At 39.9% G+C, this 23,946-nt stretch overlaps 1 protein-coding gene across 1 annotated transcript in view; it reads right to left on the reverse strand.

Moving 5' to 3' along the window:
- KIF6 (kinesin family member 6) overlaps positions 1 to 23,946 on the reverse strand; it is a 645,852-nt gene that overhangs the window by 486,376 nt on the left and 135,530 nt on the right. The window contains exons 4-5 of the mRNA XM_007939465.1: positions 19,959 to 20,106; positions 14,407 to 14,516 (exon numbers count right to left, since the gene is read on the reverse strand). Coding sequence (XP_007937656.1) covers positions 14,407 to 14,516; positions 19,959 to 20,106 — 258 coding nt within the window. The remainder of the gene's footprint in view (positions 1 to 14,406; positions 14,517 to 19,958; positions 20,107 to 23,946) is intronic.

The following is a 23,946-nucleotide window of genomic DNA, read 5'->3' on the forward strand; positions in this document are numbered from 1 at the left end:
TATTTAATTAAATTTGCTCCTGGCTTAAGGTCAAGGGGCTTTCACCCATTATTTAATAACATTTAATATGTTATTATTTAATTATTTTTGTGATTTGGGTAAAAGTTTACAGAGAAAATTCATTTTCCATTCAATAATTTGTACACAATTTGTTTCATGACATTAGTTGCAATTCCCTCAATTTAACAGCATTCTTCCTGCTTCCTCCCTTTCTCCCGTTTCCATTCGTCCTTCTTTTCTGCTTGTTCCTGCATTCTGAGCTTTGTTTTGGGGCAAATGCTGCCCTTTTGGTCTCAAATGGTTGACTGTTCTGAGGAGTATGCTCCTCATGAGTGTTACTGTTTACCTTATAAGCAGTGATATTTAAGGTTATGTGTCAACTTGGCTGGGCCTGGTTTTGAGTGGCTGGGTAACTAGTTGTAGTTATTCCCCACAATGAGACTGACAATTGACTCCATGGTGGAATCTTCCATGAGCAGCTCAGTAGCTTCTTTAGAGATGTGGTCTGTTTTCATATATAAGGAGAAGCTTTGGGAATGGTCTGCAGCTTTTGGCATGTTTGAATCCTGCATGTAGCTGAGTCGTTCAGCAGCCTGCCATATTTCCTGCCAATCTTGGGACTGTTAATGGACTTGAATCAGTGGCCTGCCATGTGGTTTGGTAATACTGGCACTGTGTCTTTTTACTTATCGATGTTGGGTTTGTCAGCCTCAGCAGCCAGCAGCTGCCTGAGTTAAGAAAAGCCTCCAGCTTCAGTAAGCCGGGAGCAAAAGGCAGAGCTGAAGTCTAAGGTCAAGAGGCTTTCACCCAGCCCCTAGAGTTGGCACTTTGAACTCAGCTTCTAGTCTCTTAATTTAAGAGAATAAATCCCTGTTTGTTTAAAACCATCCATTTGTGGTATATTCTTGTCAAGAGCTAACACTAGAAATAACCAAAACATAGTCCTATCTGTTGTTTGGCTACAGGGTGATCCCCAGGGGAAGGCTGAATTCTGGGTTTAAAGAGTGTCTAAGGGTCACATATCACGGTGTTCTTCAAACTTTTAAGTCTGGTCTTTTTTATTGTTTTAATATTTGTTCTATATTTTTCCCCCATTCTGTCCAGGACCTTCTGTGGTCCCAATCAGAGCAGCTGGCAGCTGGGTACCATTTATTTCTTCTGGTCTCAGGTTAGTGGAGGCTGTTTATATGGTTCATTAGTTCTTTGGACTAACTGTTTTCTTGAGTCTTTGATTTCCTTCATTCTTCTTTGCTCAGGACAGGAGAGACATCTTATTGTGGTGAATCGCAACTGGGGTCTTACAAGCTAGGAAGTAGCCATCTTTGCACTTCTTGATGGTTTATTCTTTCAGATAATCTCTGGAATCATTTGTTTTCTGAAGTCCTTAAGGTTTTGTTTGGAACTACATTAAATCTACACATTAATATAGGAAGAATTGCCCTCTTCATAGTATTTACATTTTTCACTAAGAACCAGATTAATAGCTCTCGATTTATGTCCTTTATTTCTCACAGAAAAATGTACCATTATGTTCATAGGTCCTGAACATCTCCTGATTATCTTACCTTCTTTTTCCTAATGTAAAAGGAATCTAGGACTCCTAGTGGTGCGGTGCTAAGTGCTCAGTTGTTAATTGAAAGATCAGTGGTTTGAACCCATCAACTGCTCTCAGGAGGAATATGTGGCAATCTTCTTCCATAAAGATTTACAGCCTTGGAAACCCTATGGGGCAGTTCTACACTGTGCTATAGGGTTGCTATGAGTCAGAATTGCACTCAATGACTGCCAAAAGTGCAAGGAGGCCACATCTTCTGACCTCCTCTAACTGCACAAGAGGAAGACAGAATAACCATCAATAGCCCAAGGCCTAATCCTGAGAGGCCAGACATGCTGCCTGCCTCCAGACCTTTCACCAACCCTGACATCAACTGTTCCTCCTGCAGCACTCACCACCTTTCTGCTGGGTTCGATAATTCACTGCAGTGGCCACACAGAACTCACAGATTATGGGTTTATTAGGGAAGCACCAGGCTATAAATTAAGTTCAGGAACAACGCTCAGTCTCTCTTAGCCCACTGTCTCTCAGACAACAGTCTCTCACAGTCTCTCTCCCAGCAGTGAGTTTCTCTCTCAGCAATGCATATCTCTTGTGTCTCTTTCCCAGCAGTGCATGTCTCTCAGGAGCACGTGTCTCTCAGGAGTGCATTTCTCTCAGCAGCACGTCCTTCTCAGCCAGCAGTCAGAGAGAGTTCTGCCTCTAGGAGGCATCCTTTTGAGTGTGGTAGAGTAGCCAAACTAACCAATCATAACATCCGAATTCTAAACGCCTGAGAGAGAGCAAACTTCCCAGAACATTGCTTTATGCTACTCCCAACAGAAATACCCCAAGTGGAAAACATTTACAATCAGGAGCTCCTCAGTTGCTCATGGCAAATTCCACCACTGAGTTTACAAAGACTTATGGGTAGAAAAGCCATACCAGGTAATTTACTACACCGCAATGACAATGCGTTTGGTTTTGGAAAAATGAATCTATTTTGCCACTTTCTTTCTGAGTTATGGCTAAGGCTTGTTTATCAGATTGAGTTGGATATGTACTGAAAGACAACAGGAGCACAACCAGCAGGATAGAATCAATCTTTTCTCTGGTTCACAACAACTAGCTTTTATTTTGTAAAATGTTCTCAACTATCCTAGAATTAAATTTGAAACCAGTAGGCCAATTACTATTAACTGCTGCACCATAAATAGGCTACCTGCTGTTGAAGTTCAACAGGGAGCAGGGAGATCAATATAGTACCTGTGAGCCTCATCACCTGGTCCAGATGACCCCTCTAGTCATCTGAAGTGATCTCTGTACCTCATTGACCTAGATTTCATTCTATTGGCTCTTCTCCATACATTCTCTCTCAGACTGGCTCAACACTGCTCTCACCTTGGCAGCACTGCCAGCTCTTGGCTCAGCCTGAACTTGGTCTTGGCGTATGCCAATAAAATCAGGAAATGACTGAGGGTCAGGAGAGCAGAGGCACTGGTGTGAAAAGGGTCTGGGTTGGGATATGACAGAAAATTACTGGTTGTCATGGGCTCCTCCCATGAGAATATTGCAGCTCTACATCATCTGTATGCTTGTTTATTGCATGGATGCACACTAGCCAGATACAGTCATCAAGAGCAGTCATGTTCTGCAGAATCTCTTCAGATGTTTCATCCACACATTCTGTTTTCCAATGAAATGGTTTAAGTCAATTGAAAATAAGAAGCCAGTTTAAATTATTTATAATATCCTCAAATGAGCTACTTTATTCTAGAGTTATAATAAATGCTTGGTTTATATGACTTTTAACACACTCAAAAGGTTGGAATTATTTTAATTTTTTCTTTTGGTTGAACTATAGTAGAGGTGTTTCCAAACCTTTGTGTGTTCTCTTACAGGAGAGAATATATTACCCAAAAAAACAAAAAAACCAAACTCACTGCCATCGAGTTGATTCTGACTCATAGCAGCCCCCATTGGGTTTCTAACCTTGTAAATCTTTACAGAAGTAGTCTGTCTTTCTTTTGCAGAGAAGCTGGTGGGTTTGAAACACCTGCCTTTTGGTTAGCAGCCAAATTCCTTAACCACTGTACTACCACCAGAACTCTTTGAATTAAGGGCAGGTTATGAAAAATACTACCAAAAATTTATTAAGCAATTATGAAGGCTAGCTGGAAAATAAGTCACAGAAACACAAATACATACCAGTACATAATTTAAAAATCTACTTCATCTCTTAATCATAGAAGAAGTAATTATATGATTTGTTTATACACAAAGCAGGAGGGAAACAGAATAGGATGAGGTGACAAAGTTTCTCTCTGTCATTAGTTACTTTTATGTAACTGAAAGCCCTAAATATGACAAATGCATTTTAACATTCTAGATCTATGAGAAGGCGCTCTGGTGGTGTGGTGGTTAAGGCATTTGACTGCTAACCAAAAGATCGGAGGTTCAAACTAACCAGCTGCTCTGCAGAAAAAAGATGAGGCAGTTTGCTCCATAGAAATTTACAGCCTTGGAAACCCAAAGGGGGTTGCCATGAGTCAGTCGGTATCAACTCAAGGGCAGTAAGTTTTTAAAGTTTTAGACCTATGAGTGAAAACACAACTGTTTCTTCCCATCCTTTTATATACCACTTATTAGGCAAAGGGAGCTCTGGTGGCATAGTGCCTAAGGCATCTGACTGCTAATCAGAAGGCTGGCAGTTCACACCCACCAGCCACTCTTCAGAAGGAAGGTTGGGGAATCTACTTCCATAGTGATACTGCCTCGGAAACCCAAGAAGGGGTCACTATGAGTTGGATCCGACTCCAAGGCAGTGAGTTTGACTTGGTTTGGTTTTATTAGGCAAAAGAAATGGCTATTGGTGGTGAAAGCTAACACCTTCTAAGACAATTCTGATATTAAGAATGATCTCTCTCAGTCAGCCATTCAGAGTAGAGGGAAGACAGCTTTCCCCTTGCTATCACTCCAGTTGGACAGGCTTTGGGTGGAAGTGTGACATTTCCAGCTTTGGGTGGAAGTGTGACATTTCCAGCCTGGAAATGCTTCTATTCCCTCTGCCATGGTTGCTGGCAGTATTCCATTTCCCATGAAACACAGACCCCAGCTAACCATCTGTGATGGACATATAGTGTGACAGACACAGATTACTCATCCTGAAGGAGAGCACTACCAACTTCTCAAAAGGATGCCCCCCAGGCTCATTGGTATTGACTTAGTCTAAAAAATGCTTGAAGTTTGTCTCAGGGTTAGGGGCTATGCTTAATAGGCACAGCGTCTCCTCAAATGCCTATAAATGCCAAACAACTAGCACAAATTGAAATATAATACAACAGGAACAGCAACTGAAAGATGCATGCCACAACTAAAGGCACTAAGATTCAAAAACTTTTAAAACAAAATGTATATGCCAAACAAAGCATGCCAGGGTTGACACAGGTCCTAAATGCACTGCTGTCGAGTCAGATCCGACTCATAGCAACCCCTCCTTGGGTTTCCAGGGCAGTATCACTATGGAAGTAGATTACCCAACCTTCCTTCTGAGGAGTGGCTGGTGGGTATGAACTGCTAGCCTTCTGGTTTGCAGTCAAATGCCTTAGGCACTACGCCACCAGAGCTCCTGATGCAGGTCCCAGGTAGATAGTTTTTGACATCTTTGCTAATCTTTTCTACTCAAAGACTGGGTGTTCCTGGCCAGCATTTGCACCACTTGGAAGCTGGTTAGCGATGCCAAATGTCAGGCCTGACTGAGACCTACTAGATCAGAATCTTCACCTTATCCAGATGTCCAAGTGATTTGGACACACATTAAAGTTTGAGAAACACTGGTCTAGAGCACTGTTCTGATGGGCAACAGTGAGGATGGGGCCAGAGCACAAGTGGAGGAATTGGTCTTCGACTGAACATATTTTCCTGAAACCTAAGGAAAACAGGTAAGTGGGAGTAGGGGTGGGAGTCAGGAACCTGAGAAAATTCATGTTTAACAGTGTCCATATTTTCTCCCAGGTAAGGATACAATTAGCTTTACAGAGAATTAATGCAGGGAATATTTGAGTAAAGAGAGGAACAATTGGTACAACTATTGTAAGAAATGGGAGAAAAAGAAAGTGGGCACATGAAGATATTGCCCAGTCAGCTAAAGGCCCAGGTGAGGTTGGAAACCATCATGCTGCAGCTCTTCTTCAGATTTCTCTGAACCTCTAGGTTGAAATAAGTATCCTCCTTTGTGCTCCCAGAGAACCCAAGATCTTATCAAATACTGTGTAAGACTGAAATGATTAGCTTATGAGTCTGTTCAGCTAGACTGGAAGCCCTCTGAGGTCAGGAAGGGGAACTCTCAGAGCTTTGTGGGGTGCTTGACCCACAACTGGCACTCAAAGGAAGTGTACTGAGATGAACTGAATTCAAAGCTTTGGCTGACCCAGTCGACACAAATGGATCCAGAGGTCAGAAGAGTCCCAGAGACCACAGTCTGCTCAGAGTTCAGATGGAATGCTGTGATACTACAAGGATCTCTAGAAGAACACCAGTGCCCACAGCTCTGATGCTTGATGAACTGAGATTGTTATGTTGGTTCTGTCTCTCAGAAGACCTGAAACCTTGGGAACAGCTCACACAATTTATGTGAATCTTAGTTTCCTTGCCTGTAAACATGGAGTATAATACCCCTTAAATGAGATGTTGTTGTTGTTATGTGCTGTCAAGTCGGACCCGACTCATAGAGACCCCTCCTTGGGTTTCCGAGGCAGTATCACTATGGAAGTAGATTGCCCCATCTTCCTTCCGAGGAGTGGCTGGTGGGTTTGAACCACCAGGCTTCTGGTTAGCAGTCAAGTGCCTTAGGCACTATGCTACCAGAGCTCACATAGTGTGTATAAAGTACTTAGCATAAAGACTGGCACCACAATAGGTATGCAATAAAGATTGGTTTGTTGTTGTTGTTATGTGCCATCGAGTCGGGCCCGACTCACAGCGACTCCTCCTTGGGTTTCCGAGGCAGTATCACTACAGAAGTAGATTGCCCCATCTCCCTTCCGAGGAGTGGCTGGTGGGTTTGAACTACCAGCCTTCTGGTTAGCAGTCAAGTGCCTTAGGCACTATGCTACCAGAGCTCCCAAAGATTGGTTTAGTTATCTGTTATTTATCTATTGGTTTATTTATTTGTTTATTTATCTCTTTGGAGAGATTCTTCTGCTGTTTGAAAAGAAATTTCCCTAGGCAGATGAAGGAAAAGATCAAGGCAGTATAGACCACCTGCATCAGAATCACCTGGAATGCTTATTCAAACACATTTGAATTTTCTATGGGTGGAGGCCAGGGATCTGCATTTTAAACAACTATACCTGGTGACCTTATACATAGATAAGTTTCAAGCTGCAGGATTATGATGTCTTCCGATTTTGTCCCCTTCTTTTTACACCCACTGCCACCCAAATGGCCCTAGTAACCTCTCAGCGATTCTCTGTGTCTCATCTCTTTCCAGCCGAACACTGCTGACACATGTTTCTTCCTACAAGGCAGCTCTAATCAAGCTATGCCCTTGGATATAAATCTCCAAGGGCTATATTTTGCCTGCCAAATCCTTGCACTCATCTTTCCAGTCTCAGTGTTCTCATGTACTTCCTTTCTGGGTTCTAGTCAGACAGGTCTATTAGCTGTTACAGAATAAGCTCTACGCTTTCCAACTCTCCTGCCTTTATTTCCAAACCGCATTGTCCCAAGTCCTACCCTTTCTGTCAAGGATTATTTTATGTGTCACCTTCTCCATGAATCTTTTCCTGATCCCCTAACTTGATGTGATTTCTTTCTTTTTTGAGTCTGTGTCACTTTTTGTGCCTCACTCATGCTATTTTTCCTATTCCACCTTATGCTATTCAGGTACTCATTTTATTGGAGACTCTGCTATGAGTACCATTCACACAGGTCTATATGTGTGAATGGATATATCAAGGATATATACTTGAAATAACAAAATTATAGAAATGGAGAACAGATTAGTGGCTGACAGGGATGGGGGGAGAGAAGTAGAGATAGGCTGTAGGGGTCATTTTATAAGAGCAACAGGAGGAAGTCTTGTGATGATGGATTGTAAGTAAGCCCTGTGCCTAGTACAGTGGCATGAGCAGAGATTGATCTCGATAAATGTTTGTTGAATATATGCCTGAATTCATGAAGACAGGGGCTATGCATAAATCAATTTGTAACTCTTGCAGCACTTAGCAGTGTTTTATATACAGTAGGCATTAAAAATGTGTGAGTTCAATTTAACATCTGGCAGCATTTTTTTTCCCCCCTTGGTGACAAATTATTTTAAAAGTACAACACAGTCAAGATTTCAATACTGCACATTGGAGTTTACTGACTCTCTCTCTTTTTTTTAACCATGACAATCTTTGGAATCTTAAATGGAATATGCTTCCCTGTTTAGTAGTACTAAAATTATACCAAAGTAAGGTGACTATTTTCCCTAGGGCTAAGACCAACTGTTAGACTGTTTTCCTTCTTGAGACATACTTAGATTCTAACTATATTTTATTTTAAAAATAAAAGTTCTATTTTTGTTTTAAATTACTAAATACAAAATAGATTTAATACACATATATAAATATGTATGTGTATATAAAATATATATAGCCAATTGCTTTTTAAATTAAACTATTTGGATATAATTGCAGATTCAAAAGCTATTGTAAGAAATAATACAGAGATCTCGTGTACCCATTAGGTAATCTCACCCAATAGTAACATCTTCAAAAACTATTTAAAAATATTATACTAGGGCTTTGGCATTGTTACAATCCATCAGTCTTAGACGTCCCCACTCTTGCTTGTATTTACTTATATGTATGTGTGTGTTTTCAGTTCTATGTGATTTTATTACCTGGGCAGTTTTGTGTGTTTATGGCCACAGTCAAGATACAAGAAACAGTCCATCATCACAAGACTCCCTCCTGTTGCTCTTATAAAATGACCCCTATAGCCTATCTCCACTTCTCTCCCCCCATCCCTGTCAGCCACTAATCTGTTCTCCATTTCTATAATTTTGTTATTTCAAGTACATAAAGGATTGGCTTTTATTCCCCCCTACTCAGCATAATTCCGTGGAGAGTCATTCAAGTTGTAGCATGTACCAATAATTCCTTTAAAAAAAAAAAAAAAAGTCCATAGTTTCCATTAGGATTCTGTACAGTTCTATGGGTTTTGTCAAATGCAAAATATATTAACCATTACAGTATAATACAGAATAATTTTATAGCCCTAAAAATCCTAGGCTTCACCTATACATCCTTCCTTCTTCCCATGAATCCCTAGCAACCATTGATCATTTTACTGTCTCAACAGTTTTGTGTTTTCCAGAATGGGATATGATTGGAATTACATAATATGTAGCCTTCTCACTTAGAAATATGCATGTAAGTTTCCTCCATGTCTTTTCATGGCTTGCTAGTTCATTTCTTTTTATTGTGGAGTAATATTCCTGTATTGATATACCATAGTTTGTTTATTCATTCAGCTACTGAAGGATATCATGGCTGCCAATTATTATCAGTTCTTGCCAATTATGAATAAAGCAGCTATAAGTATTCATGGGCAGGTTTTTATGTGGACAAGCCCAAGGTTGAAAAGTAAAAAGGCACAATCCTGATGTTACCAAACCACATGGCAGGCTATTAATTCAAGTCCACTGAAAGTCCCAAGGTCGGCACAGCATGGCAGGCTGTTGAACAACAACACGGCTACATGCAGGGTTCAAGCATGCCATAAGCCAGAGACCATTCCCAAAGCTGTTTCTTATATATATGGGAAGCAGACCACATACACAAAGGCAGCTACTCACCTTACCAGTCTCATCATGGGGAACATACATTCAGCTGCCCAGTCACTCAACCAGGCCCAGCCAAATTGACACACAAACTTAACCACCACAAACCTACAGATCAGTTTTTGGAGAACTGACATTTACCATATTGAATCTTCCATCCATGAACATAGAATGTCTCTAGATCTTTTTATAAAATGTATTTATTTACTCTATTTTCTAATTTTCAGAATACAGATCCTGTATATATTTTTCTAAGTTATACCTAAGTATTTTATATTTTAAAAAAGCAATTACAGTTATATTTTCATATATTCACTGTTAGAGCACATAGAAATATGATTGATTTTTGTGTGCTGATCATGTATCCTGCAACCTTGCTAACTCACTACTTCAGTGAGTGTTTTTTAGTAGATTCTAATACCAAAACCAGGGTAATACTGGTTTCAGAGAATAACATGAGAAATATTCCCTCACATTCAATTATCTGGAAGGGATTGTGTAAAATTGGCGTTAAGTCTTCTAAAAATGTTTGGTATAGGTCTCCAGTGAAATTATCTGGGCCTGGAAGTTTCTTTTTGGGTAGCTTTTAAATTATGAATTCAATTTATTCAATAGTTATTTTGTTGTTGTTCTGTGCCTCTGAGTCAATTCCAACTCATAGTAACCCTATAAAACAGAGCAAAACTGCTCCATAGGGTTTCCAAGACTATAATCTTTACAGAAGCAGACTGCCACATCTTTTTCCCTTAGAAGCCAAGCTCTTTAACCACTGTACCACCTATAGGCTCCTTCCCATAGTGCTAAAAGTACATGGAAGTGGCATCTTCTGACCTCCTCTAGCTTCACAAGAGGAAGACAGAATCACTATCAACAGCCCAAGGTTTATTCTCATGAGGCCAGACATGCCGCCACCTTCCAGCCTTTTACCAATTCTGGCACCAACCCTCCCTTCCATGGCACTCACTACTTCTCTGCTGGGTTCAATAATTTGTTGCAGTGGCCACACCAAACTCATAGACAATACTCATGACTATTGGGGTTTATCAGGGAAGTAATAGGGTACAATTCAGGTCAGGAACATGCTCAGGATACAATTCTTCAATGAGACCGGTCTCCCCTCTCCTGTGCCCTCAGACATGCCTCTCTGGCCCTTGGTCTCTCAGCCTAGCCTCTGCCCTGCTTTGGTAAGTGTTATAAATCTCTTTCAGCTCTGCCGATAGGTACATCCAACGATAGGTGCCAATAGGTGGACCCCACTTCATTAGAAAGGCTCCTGCCCAAGGGCACTCAGCTTTCTCACTCTGTGAGCCAAGTAAACTTGCCACTCTGTCTTATGCTTCTTGGTTCCACTGTGACCGTTTCTCTGCCAGGGCATCTCTCTCTGCCAGGGTGTCTCTCTCAAGAAGGTCCAGTGAAGGGGTCTTGGCTCCAAGGACACACTCTACTTCACCTCCAGCTCTTCTCTCTTGATAGCAGTGAGATCCCCCTCTCTGTCTCTAGGAAGGCTCATTTTAAGCCTAGCAGAGTGACAAAACTAACCAATCCCAGTATCAGACTTCTACACACCTTATTTTCATGGTCCCACCCAGCAATCCAGTGGGAGTTACAAAGACTAGAAATGCCATACCAAGTAATTTACTGCACCACACATAGTAAAGGTGTACCTAATACATTAATTAGACTTAGATTCATAGAGACTATGTCCTCTGTGGTGACTAAGTCTGTGTGTCAACTTGGCTGGGCCTGGCGGACTGGCTGGGCCGCTGGATGTAGTCATTCCCCATGGTGAGATTGGTAATTAATGCCCCGGTGGGATCTATTGGAGCAGCTGCGTAGCTGCTTTGGGTATGTGGTCTGCTTCCCATATATAAGAAGCAGCTTTGGAAATGGTCTCCAGCTTACGGCACACTTAGACCTTGCATGTAGCCCTGTCATTATTCAGCGGCCTACTATGCTTTGCCAACCTTGGGACTTACAATGGACTTGAATTAATGGCCTGCCGTGTGGTTTGGTAACATCGGGACTGTGCCATTTTATTTGTTGCCGTGAGCTTGTTAGCCTCAGCAGCCAGTAGCTGCCTGAGTAAAGAGATGCCTCTAGCTTCAGTGGGCTGGGAGCAAGAGGCAGAGCTGAAACCCAAGGTCAAGGGGCTTTCACACAGCCCCTAGAGCCTGGCACTTTGAACTTGGACTTCTACCCTCCCAAACTGTAAGAGAAAAAACTCCTGTTTGTTAAGGCCATTCCGTTTGTGGTATATTCTTGTCAGAGTGGTACTAGGTAACCAGAATATCCTGTTATTCTCCCTCTACACTCTTTTGTCCTTCAAAAAACCTACTACATAGTTTCAATTAAACAGATAATTTAAAAAGTAAATCAAGTACTTACTGTAGCATAGGCAATAGAAAGACCTATCTCTGAGGAATTTAGTTTACTATATTATTCTCAGATGCCAAAGTTATATATGTGAAATTCATCATCACCACCCAACCAAGTTTTCTAATGGAAATCTCTTTAGGTTTATGCGGTGTAGTAAATTACTTAGTGTGGCTTTTCTACCCATAAGTCTTTGTAAACTCCAAGGTGGGATTTGCTATGAGCAACTGAGGAGCTCCTGATTGCTAGAGTTGTCCACCTGGAGTATTTCTGTTGGGAGTGGCACAAAACAATGTTCTGAGAGGGTCCCACTCTCTCTCAGGTGCTTAGAGTTCTGATGCTATGATTGGCTAGTTTGACCACCCTGCCAGGCTCAAAAGGAGGCTTCCTAGAGGCAGAACACTCTCTGACTGCTGGCTGAGGAAGACGTGCTGCTGAAATAGACACACGCTCCTGAAAGAGACACGTGCTGCTGGGAAAGAGACTCAAGAGACATTCATTGCTGAGTAAGACACCGAGGGACATGCACTGCTGGGGGAGAGACTGTGACAGATTTGGCTGAGAGACGGTGGGCTGGGAGAGAGACTGAGCGTTTTTTTCCTGAACTTGAATTGTAGCCTGGTGCTTCCCTAATAAGCCCCACAATCTGAGTTCTGTGTGGCCACTGCAGCGAATTACCAAACCCAGGAGAGAGTTGGTGGGTGCTTTGGGAGGAACAGTTGGTAAAAGGGCTGGAGGGAGGCAGCATGTCTGGCCCCTCAGGAATAGGCCTTGGGCTATTGATGGTGATTCTGTCTTCCTCTTGTGGGATTAGAGTACGTCAGAACAGTGGCCTCCTTGTCCTTTTAGCAGTCTTTAATATTCAAAGCCCCAGTGTAAAAATATTGAACATATTTTTACTATTCTGGCTGATAAGTGAGAGTATTTGGTTTTTAATCCTTGCTGTACCATTAATCAACTAGTTTTGAAACTCTGGGTAAATCCTACTTCTCCAGGCTTAATATCTTCAATAGGTAAAATTAGTAGAGTGCTGATCTTCATGATTCACCTTCCTTTTCAAATCTAATCAGGCACTAAGTATAATCAATTTATTTTATTTCTTTTATTTTTTTGCATATCTCCTGGATTTCTTTCTCCTTCTCCATATTCATCATAGCTGAGCTGAATCTCTGGATTACTGTTAATAGCCTTCAGGCTCTTTAGTGCAGATGTGACTTGTTGAAAGCAATTTTAAGTACGAGTGAGCAGATACTCAAACAAGCAGAGAGTCAGCTAGAAAACAAATTAAGAAGACTTTCGTAATAAACAAGACCCAGGGTGGTGCAGTTAAGTGCTCAGTTCCAAATCCCAAGGTTGGAGGTTTGTGTCCACCCAGAGTACGTAGGAAGCAAGGCCTAGCAATCTACTTCTGACAACCCCATGGCGCACAGTTCTACTCTGATACACATCAGGGCCAGGAGTGAAAATCAACTATAAGGAAACTGGTTTGTATTTTTTTTTGTTTTAGAATAAAGAATGATCACAAACTAAAAGCCTGTTGTTCAAACGCTGGTTTCAGCTGGCCTTACTGCTTTTGCTTTCCATGCCTCCTTAACACATGCCTTTTCCTTCCAGACCTTTGTGTCCTTAATATTTCTGTTATATCCTCTTATATATAAAGTGTTACTTTTTGTTAAACTCAATTATAATAGTTTCATTAAGGCCAATCTCTTCCATGGAGTCAGTATTCTTTCCCATCTTTCAATTCCTATACAAATAATTAGAGTATAAACAATAATCCTCTTTCTTGACTCCATCTTATGAATACGGTAAACTTAAAAGACATAATATGTAAAAACTCTCAACGAACATTAATGAAAGAACACATACAAAGGTGGTTAAATTGTATCTTATTTTCTTTATTATTCCTTATTTATTTTGCAAACCAAAATAAGCCACTGATTATTGATTTTTTTTTTTTTTTGGGGGGTGGGTAGAGGGTTAATCTGTATTTTAAAATTATTTTAGAATGTTTAAGAAGAAGAATATTGAAATAGGATTTCTTGCTCTGGGCAACTTCAGATATATGAAGATATCTGGAAAAAAGTATATGAACTGTCATCAACTAATATATGCCTAGTTTAGGCAGACAGTCAAACAAGCAGAGAAGAATATTACCTAAACATAGTCAGGGTAGCTTACCCCATTGATAGGTAAGTTCTGAAGACTTTATTATTTATTTTTCAGTCATGAAACAATCAGTGCCAATCTGACCAGATGATTGTCAATGTCAATGTTAATAATAGTAGAGAAGCATTTGAGGGAGAACTTAAGGTTTTACTTTCTTCTCTCTTTTAGATTCCCTAATTGCTCTCATTCGAATACCTTCTTCAGAGAAAGGCCACACTTTAGAGGAGGAAAAGGGTTTTATGTGGCACTATCATAGCCCATCAACCCCCTCAGTACCCACTATACTCTCTTGTACCAACTCCAAAAGAGAGTTTCCCAAGAAATGAGTTTCAGGCAATCACTACTGTCCATTTGTCATAACTAGAAAAAAAAATACACAAAGATCCTGTTATCCAATATTTGCTAACTACGACTGACCAGAAACAAAGTTTCAAAGAAAACAACTGAAGTGAACATCTGAAAACAATTTTCCCCCATTCTTTGTTGTTCTACTACTCACGGCAAATCTTCCAAACTGGAGGCTTCATGTCTTGGATCCAATAGATCATAACCACATTCATTGTAGATTTCCAAATAGGAAATGTGTATTGTATATATTTTGCTGCTGTCCTGATTGGAAAAGAGAAAGGCATTATATAATGGCTATAAATAACAATTCCGTTTAGAAGAAGATGAACAATTATCACTGTAGCTTCCTCACTGTTTTTTTTTTTTTTCCTTTTCGTTATGACTTTGTATGGTTTACATTTTCAGTTCGTGACACTTTCAAGTTGCAAGTTACCATATGCACAAAGCTATTTTTTTTTTAAATGGCCAACACCCATGATTACAAGCAACTTCAGTCTGTTACTTTTTATTGATTCCACATTATACATAAAAAGTCACTATGCAATGAGCCAACTTGGTTACAGAACTGTACAGTACATTGTTTTTACTTTCCAGATTAAAAAAGGGGGTTACTAAAAAGAAAGAAGCTTACATTCTGTGAAGAGTCTATTCATAAAGGAACACAGATTATCACTCTAGTCTAGAAACTCCAGTAACAAAAGTTTCCATCTTTAATCCAAATTCTTGTTTTACTTTTCTAACATTCAGAATTTTTTAGTGACATAAATAGATAACAATGAAGGTGAGTTCCAGAGTACAGAAAATAGTTTAGATCAGATAGGTATGAGGAAGTTGTTGTTGTTATGTGCCGTCTCGTTGGACCCGACTCATAGTGACCCCTCCTTGAGTTTCCAAGGCAGTATCACTACGGAAGTAGATTGCCCAACCTTCCTTCCGAGGAGTGGCTGCTGGGTTTGAACCGCCAGTCTTCTGGTTAGCAGTCAAGTGCTTTAGGCACTATGCTACCAGAGAGTAGATGTTAATGGTCCACTGCCTGATGGGTTAATTTTTCTGGCCCACACGAGCAAATCAGGGATATCTGGCTATTGGTTAGATATTGGTTAGAGAGAGGTGTTTTCTATGGGCTACTCTTGAAATTCAGTGACATAGGCATCAATGTAATGGGGCTAATAATCAAGGAGACTAGTCCTAGTCTTAATTCTGCCAATATACAAAAGGGAACCACTTCCTCGCAGAAAGAATAAACCTGGAACCTTTTTTGCTCTTGAGAGAAGTTCAGCTTTTAGTATAAAATATCAAAAACCAGCACCTTCTTATTTCTCCCAAATACACGTTCCTATCTCTGCAAATATAATTTTGCTCCTTGCCAGAGGACAATGCGTTTGTGTCTATGGCAAGAAGGCTGTCAGGTTGTCATAGTGGCTGCTAACACAGAGGATTTGCTTAGGATGACCTTCCTGATTGATTCTTACTCTGATCCAAAGGAACCAACTGAACAGGTGCTGTTCAAAGGGAGAGAGGACCAAGTTAGAACAGTGGCCCGTAAATAAAAAGCTAGACCCCAAGTCCAACTAGCTGGGAGCCCTTACCATGCCAAGCCTCAGTTTTTATGTCCATAAAGTGAGAAAGTTGGATAATGAATCCCTAAATGTTCCTCAGCTTCAAATGAATACAATCAGTATTAGCTAATATTAATAACATTAGAATTAATAATAAATTAATATGGTATGCTGGTTTTAACAGGGAGCTCTGGTGGTGCAGTGCTTAAGGCATTTTGACTGCTAACCAGAAGGTTGGCGGTTCAAACCCACCAGCCACTAATCAGAAGGAAGACTGGGCAATCTATTTCTGTAGAGATACCACCTCAGAAACCCAAGGAGGGGTCAAAACTACCCAAATATGCTATCATTGCACAAAATGAAACAAAATACATGAAAAATTAAGGTGACTCAGGCAGCACATGACTATAATAAAACACTCAAGCTACAGCTGAAATTCCAGGTTTTGACATTCTGTGAAGATGACAACATGGACTGAAGCTCTACTGAACAAATTTCTATCCATTAAATGCTGGAAATCTTCCTGATGGGGGTGGACAATGACTGCTTCTCCTGAGAAATGGTCTATGATTTATATTAGTATCCTACTTTAGGGAAAGCACAACAAAACTTTTGAGTTATAACTTGGCTTAGCACAAGCATTTGAGACTATAAACACTACAGAGACTTTCTGTGTCCGTTAGTTTACTCTAGTGTTTCCAAAGACATCCCATGAAATGCCCCTGGAAAAAAAAATAAACAAAAGGTTTCCATGGTCAGCATATACAATATATCCCTGTCCCGGACATTCTCAGAGCACATTAAAGGCCCAAGGGCATCCTTTAGCAACATGATGATTTCCTGTTTAATGTAAGATATTTCTAAAACTTATCTAAACACAGAGAAATAGCCCACAGATTACAGTTTGAAATGTTAGCACACATTTCTGAGCTGGTCTTAGCATCAGACAGAAAAAGAAGTTTGAACACTGGATCTGCCATTTATAACCGAGTGTGGTTATACCCTTATCCTCAATTGTTTCACCACAAAAATGGAGGTAATAACCCTTAACTTGCAGCACTGACAGAGTAATCAGATTCTGTGAGTTCCTGGGGGATGGGGTGCAAATGTTAACGTGGTCAGCTGCTAACCAAAAGACTGGAGGGTCTAGTCCACCCAGAGGTGCCTCAGAAGAAAGGCCTGGAGATCTATTTCCCAAAACTCAATCACTGAAAACCCTATGGATGGAGCACAGTTCTACTGTAACACTCATAGGGTCACCATGAGTCAGATTTGACTCTGTAACTGGTTATTTAAAATCCTAAAAAAAATGTGTTGTCTATTATAATAGGCAGCAATAAATGGTTGGTGATGCTATTATTATTGCTACTATTATTGTTTTCCTTCTTATTTCTAAAAGCCTCCAAATGGAGAATTGAGTTTATGAACATAAAAGTAAAAGAAAGGCAGAAAGAAGGGCCAACTTGTATTTGAGTCTGCAATGGAGAAATCATAAAAACTCAGGAAAATGGCAGGTCACTGCTATGAGATGATGGTAATAATACCTTTGGCTCTCCCAGCTTCAGCATTTTCTAGACTTTTATTGGAATACACACTTAAAATTCACTGAGCTATGTGGCAAGCTACCTTTCCTTCCTATTACTTTTTAGTGTTTAAGACTGCCAGACTGTAATGTAACACATATGTTTCCTGCAGACAGGCTTTTCTTCTGCCCCAAAACAAGTATGAACCTCACAATTCTCAAAAGTAATGAGCAGTGATTTCTAAAATAAATGGAATCAATTTTCCTCTCTTAAAATCATTGAAAATGTGCTCCTATCAGACTTGTATGCATTTCAGGACCAGTATGCACTAGGCTCTGAGTTTATCTTGAAGTAAACACTTGGCATAAGCCAAATGTTCCCTTAAGAATTCTAGAGCATTCCATGAGTCCTTCTAAGACAATCAACTGGGGGCTTCTGAGTACCAGTCTGCATTTTTCAGCCATACAATGTGGACAGACTTTCTGATGCACTTCATGTTACTCCTAACTTATTAAATCACAGTTCAGTTTGATGACAATGAATATGTTGTGCTCTGTTGTGGAAACATGTCCATTTATAAAAAGCTGCCCTGGCTATAAACTGGTCTGAGCTCTCTCCAAGTCCAGGAAGTTACTTAGCACCATTCAGAATGAAATGGGGTTTAGGATAATGCCAATGCCAAACCGATCTAAGACAATGAACCTAGCAGATGGTAGGTACTTGGGAGACATTTAGACATTTACAACTGTACTTCACTGACTGTAGATGAAGTTTAAAAAGGGACAAGTAAAATACTCTCCATTGGGAAAGGACTGGTTTGTTCAGTGAAACTTAATCAGGGGAACTGGCTTCCTTTGCTCTGCGAGGTTCCAAGGATTCTCTGAAGCTGGTCAATGATCATTTGGACACATGCAGATATATGGGTATTAATGGCTGTAGTAATAACTACCATGGACTGAGCCGCTACTGTATGCCAGGAAGTAGACAATATCTTTAAATATAGTATGTCTGGCCCTCGCAGCAACTCCCCAAGACTGAGACATTAACTAACTGCCCCAACACTACATGTTTAGGTCTGCTTGTACCAACTGCAGTGATCTTTCCAAGACAACAGACTTTCACACTAGCCCCCAACAGCAAAAACTATTAAAACTTATATTCCTTGTTTGTGGGATCTGGGAATAAAATAAAAGAGATAATTTCTGAAATAAATGAAAGAAGGGCTTTGGAGCCAACATACACACTACATATACTCTACTATTTCTTTTACAAATTTTCTGGCATGCAGGGTTGGCATATTTGAGCCAGGGAGAGATGAGCTGAACTAATGGCTAATTACTACTTTATGGATGAAAATTAGAGGTATGCAGATCTCAGCAATTTCTTCTCATCTTTTCCAACTCGACAGCACACAGTTGAGAAATTCTGGAGTGACTGTTACACTGACCTAGTTAGGGTATTTGTTATACAGGAATAAAACAACCAAGGAGTTCTGGAACTAGTAGGGAGGCTGGAGATCCTCTAGTGAAATTCAATTCCTGCTTTTACAGAGGGAAAAACGGAAATCCAGAGAATTTAAGTGATTCATTGTAGAGAATTTGTTTAAATACAACCAACAAAATCAAGCCAGTCTGAGATACAGAGCCCATGTAAGCAGTGGTAAAAAGCACAGGCTTTGACATTAGACAGACCTGGGATGGTACTCCACATCAGGTCTTTTAAGAGACTCAATTTTCCCATCTACAATATGGAGATAAGTATATTGCCTCATTAGCTATATTAAGTGTTTATTAAATGCTGATAAAGCAACAGATACTTGGAGGTACTTGGTAAGTAATGCATGTAATATAGCTATGGAACTCCTCTTTATAATAATATTAATTACCATAGGACTTTTATTCTGCTACTGGGCAATCTACTTCTATAAAGACTTACCACCTCAGAAACTCAAAGGGGATTGGTATGAGTTGAAACCGACTTGTAGGCAGTGAGTTTGGTTTTTGGTGAATTCCTCTGTAGGAGTTCTGTGGCATAGGGTTAAAGCAATCAGTGGCTAATCAAAAGGTCAGTAGTTCAAAGCCACCAGCTGCTCCATGAGGGAAAGATGAGACAGTCTGCTTCCGTGAAGGTTTACAGCCTTGGAAAGCCTACAGGGCAGTCCTACTCTGTCCTATGGGGTTGCTATGAATCAGAATCTACTCAATGGCAGTGGGCTTTTTTTTTTTTTTCTTCTGGACGCTTGTTAAAAGTATGAAAAGAGAACAGTCATACTATCCTATTCAGTGCTTTAGTAGCTAAAAGAAGGATATTCCTCAGTTTCTTAACGAAGAATGTAAAATACTATTGGTGAAAGGTATTATTGCTCTTTTACCCTCCATGGGAGCATCAGAAGAAGTTTCCTTGAACCTTTGCTGAAACAGCAGCCCTTAATGAGAAGCACCATCATAATTTCCACTTCTTCAGCAAAATCCCAAACTCTCTTTAAACATAAAGATCAGACTTATTACATAATAATACTTCTTCTTTTAGATACAAGATAATAAAATGTCACAATAAATTTTCTGCCCACAGTGAATTTCTGCTGAATATATTGAATGTAAAATGAACTGAAAGTTTCATACCTTTTGCAACTGTTCAAAAATGTAAGATAGTGTCCTTGGGATAATGCCTCTGTCGCTGTAACGCTCTGCCCCACCTGTGATGGTGAACGTCTTACCACTGCCTGTTTGTCCATATGCAAAGATAGTCCCGTTGTAACCTGCCAGAACACTGTAATAGAAAAATGGCACACTTTTAGTATCCAAATAGGTATTGTGTTTGTATTAAATGGCTTCTATTCTAATAACAATCTTCTTAAATACTACTATAAAGACATTTATAAAAATCTATAGAAATATCTGTATGTATCAGTATGTAGCTAGAATTTGCTTTCCTACCTAGGGATACCAGCACATCTATCCTTTTCTCTAAGAAGGGGCCTGTAACTCAAATGGAGTTTAGCCATTTGAAATATTTTCTTTATCTTTAACGTTCTAGGCTTGAATTAAGAATATGCGGTGGAAAAAGGTCCTAGGTAAGCATCACCACCTATACTTTGGCAAACTGCAAATCTGACACCTGGACTCTCACATGCATATTCACAACAGGAGCTACCTCCTAGCACACCAAGTACACACTGTTTGTCATTATGTACTCTGTAATGTAATTCCCCACTTAATAACCAGCATGAGCTGAAAATTCTCTTAGAATTCCCCTCTTTGCCTTTCCTGGAATAAATTCTTGGTGGATGATGCCAGTCCATATGTGCTCCTCAGCCCTGTGGAGCAGCTTTTTATTTGATGGTGGCCTTAAGAACCCTGGATTGTCCCAGCTTTTGTAGACCACTACCTATAATAAAGGCTTTTGACAATATGCATGATATGATGCAGACTTTCAAAATTGTGTCTTTTATCTACATTGCAGGGAACAGCAAACAAGTTCAGCTTTACTTTCTTTTTTGTTATAAGTGGCTCCCTGATCTCAAATGTTTACACCAAACAAGCTATGATAATGTCAGCTAATGGAACCCACATTGTGAATGGCTTTTTGATAGATGGCATCTCAGAGAATCACCTCTAACTGTTCACAATGAGATTGCTGCTGTAATACTTCTGCCAAAATACTGCCCTGCAGTTCTCTCTACATTTCATTATGTGTCTGCATGTTGAATGAACTATCATCATGATGCAACCTAAAAATATACAGGTTTTGGTTAGAACTTCCTGTGCAGTAGTCAGTCAAGTCCTCAGCAACTTATACAAATACTAATTTCACAATATCTTTAGAAACAAATCAATTAATCTTTTGCTATATAGGTAGAGGGTGCTGCTGGTGGTTACAGACTTAAAGGATGTAAGGTAGTAAATAAAACAGTATTACTACCCTTTGGTTCAACTTTCCTTTTTTGAGAGATTAAATAATTTTTCTCTATGAATCTACACATTGAGACAACAGCACACTGTTGATGTGTCCAGTTTGTAAGACAGTGGAACTACCATGATGAATTTAGATGGATGATTACAGAACCTTTCTCCTCAACAGAATTAGCAACATCATTCAAATATATGATATTCTTTGGCAATAAATGATCTAGGTAAATGCAATCTATAACTTTAAGTATCAAACCTTAAGCATTTTATTGATTTTTGATGGAAAACTTCCTAAAATATATTAGGCATTCTCTGACTTTAGAAGCAAAGCATGTAGAGCACAAATTAGCATTCCCATCATGACTTAGATATAGCCTATGGAACAGGAGTACTGAAGCTGCTACAAGATGGCATCCTCTGATTGTCTACTTTTTATTCTTAAATCTTCCTTCTCACTAACAGTTGTCCTAGTGCACCTGCCTCTAATATGCACTCCCCCCACTACCTGCTATGAGATAGAAAACTAGTTGGCAAAACTTCAAACAATTCTATGTAAAATATATACATTCCCTATATATATTCCCATGGCTATTTATTTATTACACTACTATAATTTTAAAAATTAGATTAAGGAATGTAAACAGGCAAGATTTTTTTCTCCAATTTCTTTCTCCAGAATCCCACAACTGCAACTCAATGTAGTGCCCCCTCTCCAGTGGGCACTAGATATTTTCATTTGTTTCTAGTCTCATATGTCCTAAAGAAAAATACTCTGATTAAAAATAAAGGAAGAAGAATGGTGGGATACAAAACTGAAAATCCACTACTCCATTGAAACTGTCAAAATCAACGTTTGCAGAAATTATCCAAAGGCTCACAACAATCCAAGGAGTATTTATTTAAGAAAAATGGCTCAGTAAAAAAAAGTGAGCTCTGTGGCACTTTAACTTGACTATCCCCACACCCCTCTCCCCAGTTCAATGGTAGTCTTGCAAAACAGCCTCATAACCACAGGAGCTATGAAAACCATCAGCCTAGTAGCCCAGGAACCTTGCAATTCTAGAAGCCACTGAAGAGGTAGATCAGGATTGTTGTTGTTATGTGCCATCGAGTCGGCCCCGACTCATAGCGACCCCTCCTTGGGTTTCCGAGGCAGTATCACTATGGAAGTAGGATTGCCCAACCTTCCTTCCGAGGAGTGGCTGGTGGGTTTGAACCGCCAGACGTCTGGTTAGCAGGCAAGTGTCTTAGCCACTATGCTACCAGAGATCAGGATTAGAGTATATCAAAAGCCTTATCCCCAGAGAATCTTCACTACTTGACCTGTCTGGAAGCTCCCTGGAAAAGCCCCATTCACAAAGTTAATCTTCTGCATTTGATCTGGCTCAGCTCATTCAGGTGCAAATAGCCCCACATACCCAAGGAGTTTGCTGAAAACACTCAATGGCAATTGTTTAACCTCACAGCTGCCTGAAGCTACTATACTAGTGAGGCAAACAAGAAGCTGACCAAAAACTTAAAGGAAAAATATTCAGAATGAGATCTCTATCAGCCACTTTAAAAAGCTCTAAAATATTCCTGGGACTCTAAAATGCCACACTCATGTGCAGAGCTGTGTACATACCTAGGAGCGACCTATAAAGGTCCCTATACTTCACACCTGGCTGACTTTGAGACTCTGCACAAGCAGAAAGTGAAGGCTAAGGCAGAGTTGTAAACTGCCAGAGTGGTGAAGGTGTGCCCCAAAACACATACATAGCCCTACATCAAAGTCAGGGAGAATGATTGGTTCAAGGTATTTAAGTAAGTACCTGTCCAGTCATTAGCTGACCACAAGATAACTGAGCAGTGATTCCAGAGGCCAAACACAACAAAGAGTACAGACTACAGAATTAGTCCAGGAAAAGTCACTAAACAAATAACAGAAGTAGCAGCAGCAAACACAACAAATCCTGAAGAGGGACAATCTTATTTCTAGAGTTGCCACATCAAATTAGTTAAAACACACTGTTCAACAACAAAAAATGAGACACACAAAGAAACAAGAAAGTATGCCTATGCACAGGAAATCAAGAAGTCAATAGCAAAGGAGTCCCTGAGGAATTAATGAAGACAAGGCTTTTGACAAAATCCAACACTCTTTCATGATAAAAGCACTCAAAAAGATAGGAATGGAAGGGAAATTCCTCAACTTTACAAAGGGCATTTATAAAAAGCCCACAACTAACATCATACTCAATGGACAAAGATAGAGAGCATTCCCCTTAAGATCAGAACAAGCAAGGATGCCTGCTTCAACCACTGATATTCGATACTGCACTGGAAGTTCTAGCCAGAACAATTAGACAAGAAAAATAAAGACATCCAACTTGGGAAGGAAAAAGTAAAACTATCTTTCACAGATGACTTGATCCTAAATACAGAAGATCCCAAATAATCCACAAGAAAGTTATTAGAGCTAAAAAATGAATCCAGCAAAGTGGCAGAACACAAAGCCAACCCACAAAAATCAGCAGGATTTCTATACACCAACAGTGAGCAATCTGAAAATGAAATAATTCCATTTGATAGCATCTCAAAAAATTAAACACCTAAGAATAAATGTAATCAGAGGGATGAAAGACTTGTACGGTGAAAAATAGAAACATTACTGAAAGAAATTAAAGATGATCTAAATAAATGGAAGGACATTATGTGTTCA

This window comes from Orycteropus afer, unplaced genomic scaffold, assembly GCF_000298275.1.
Source record: "Orycteropus afer afer isolate SDZICR_OR568_19922 unplaced genomic scaffold, OryAfe1.0 scaffold00059, whole genome shotgun sequence".
NCBI classification, from domain to species: domain Eukaryota; kingdom Metazoa; phylum Chordata; class Mammalia; order Tubulidentata; family Orycteropodidae; genus Orycteropus; species Orycteropus afer.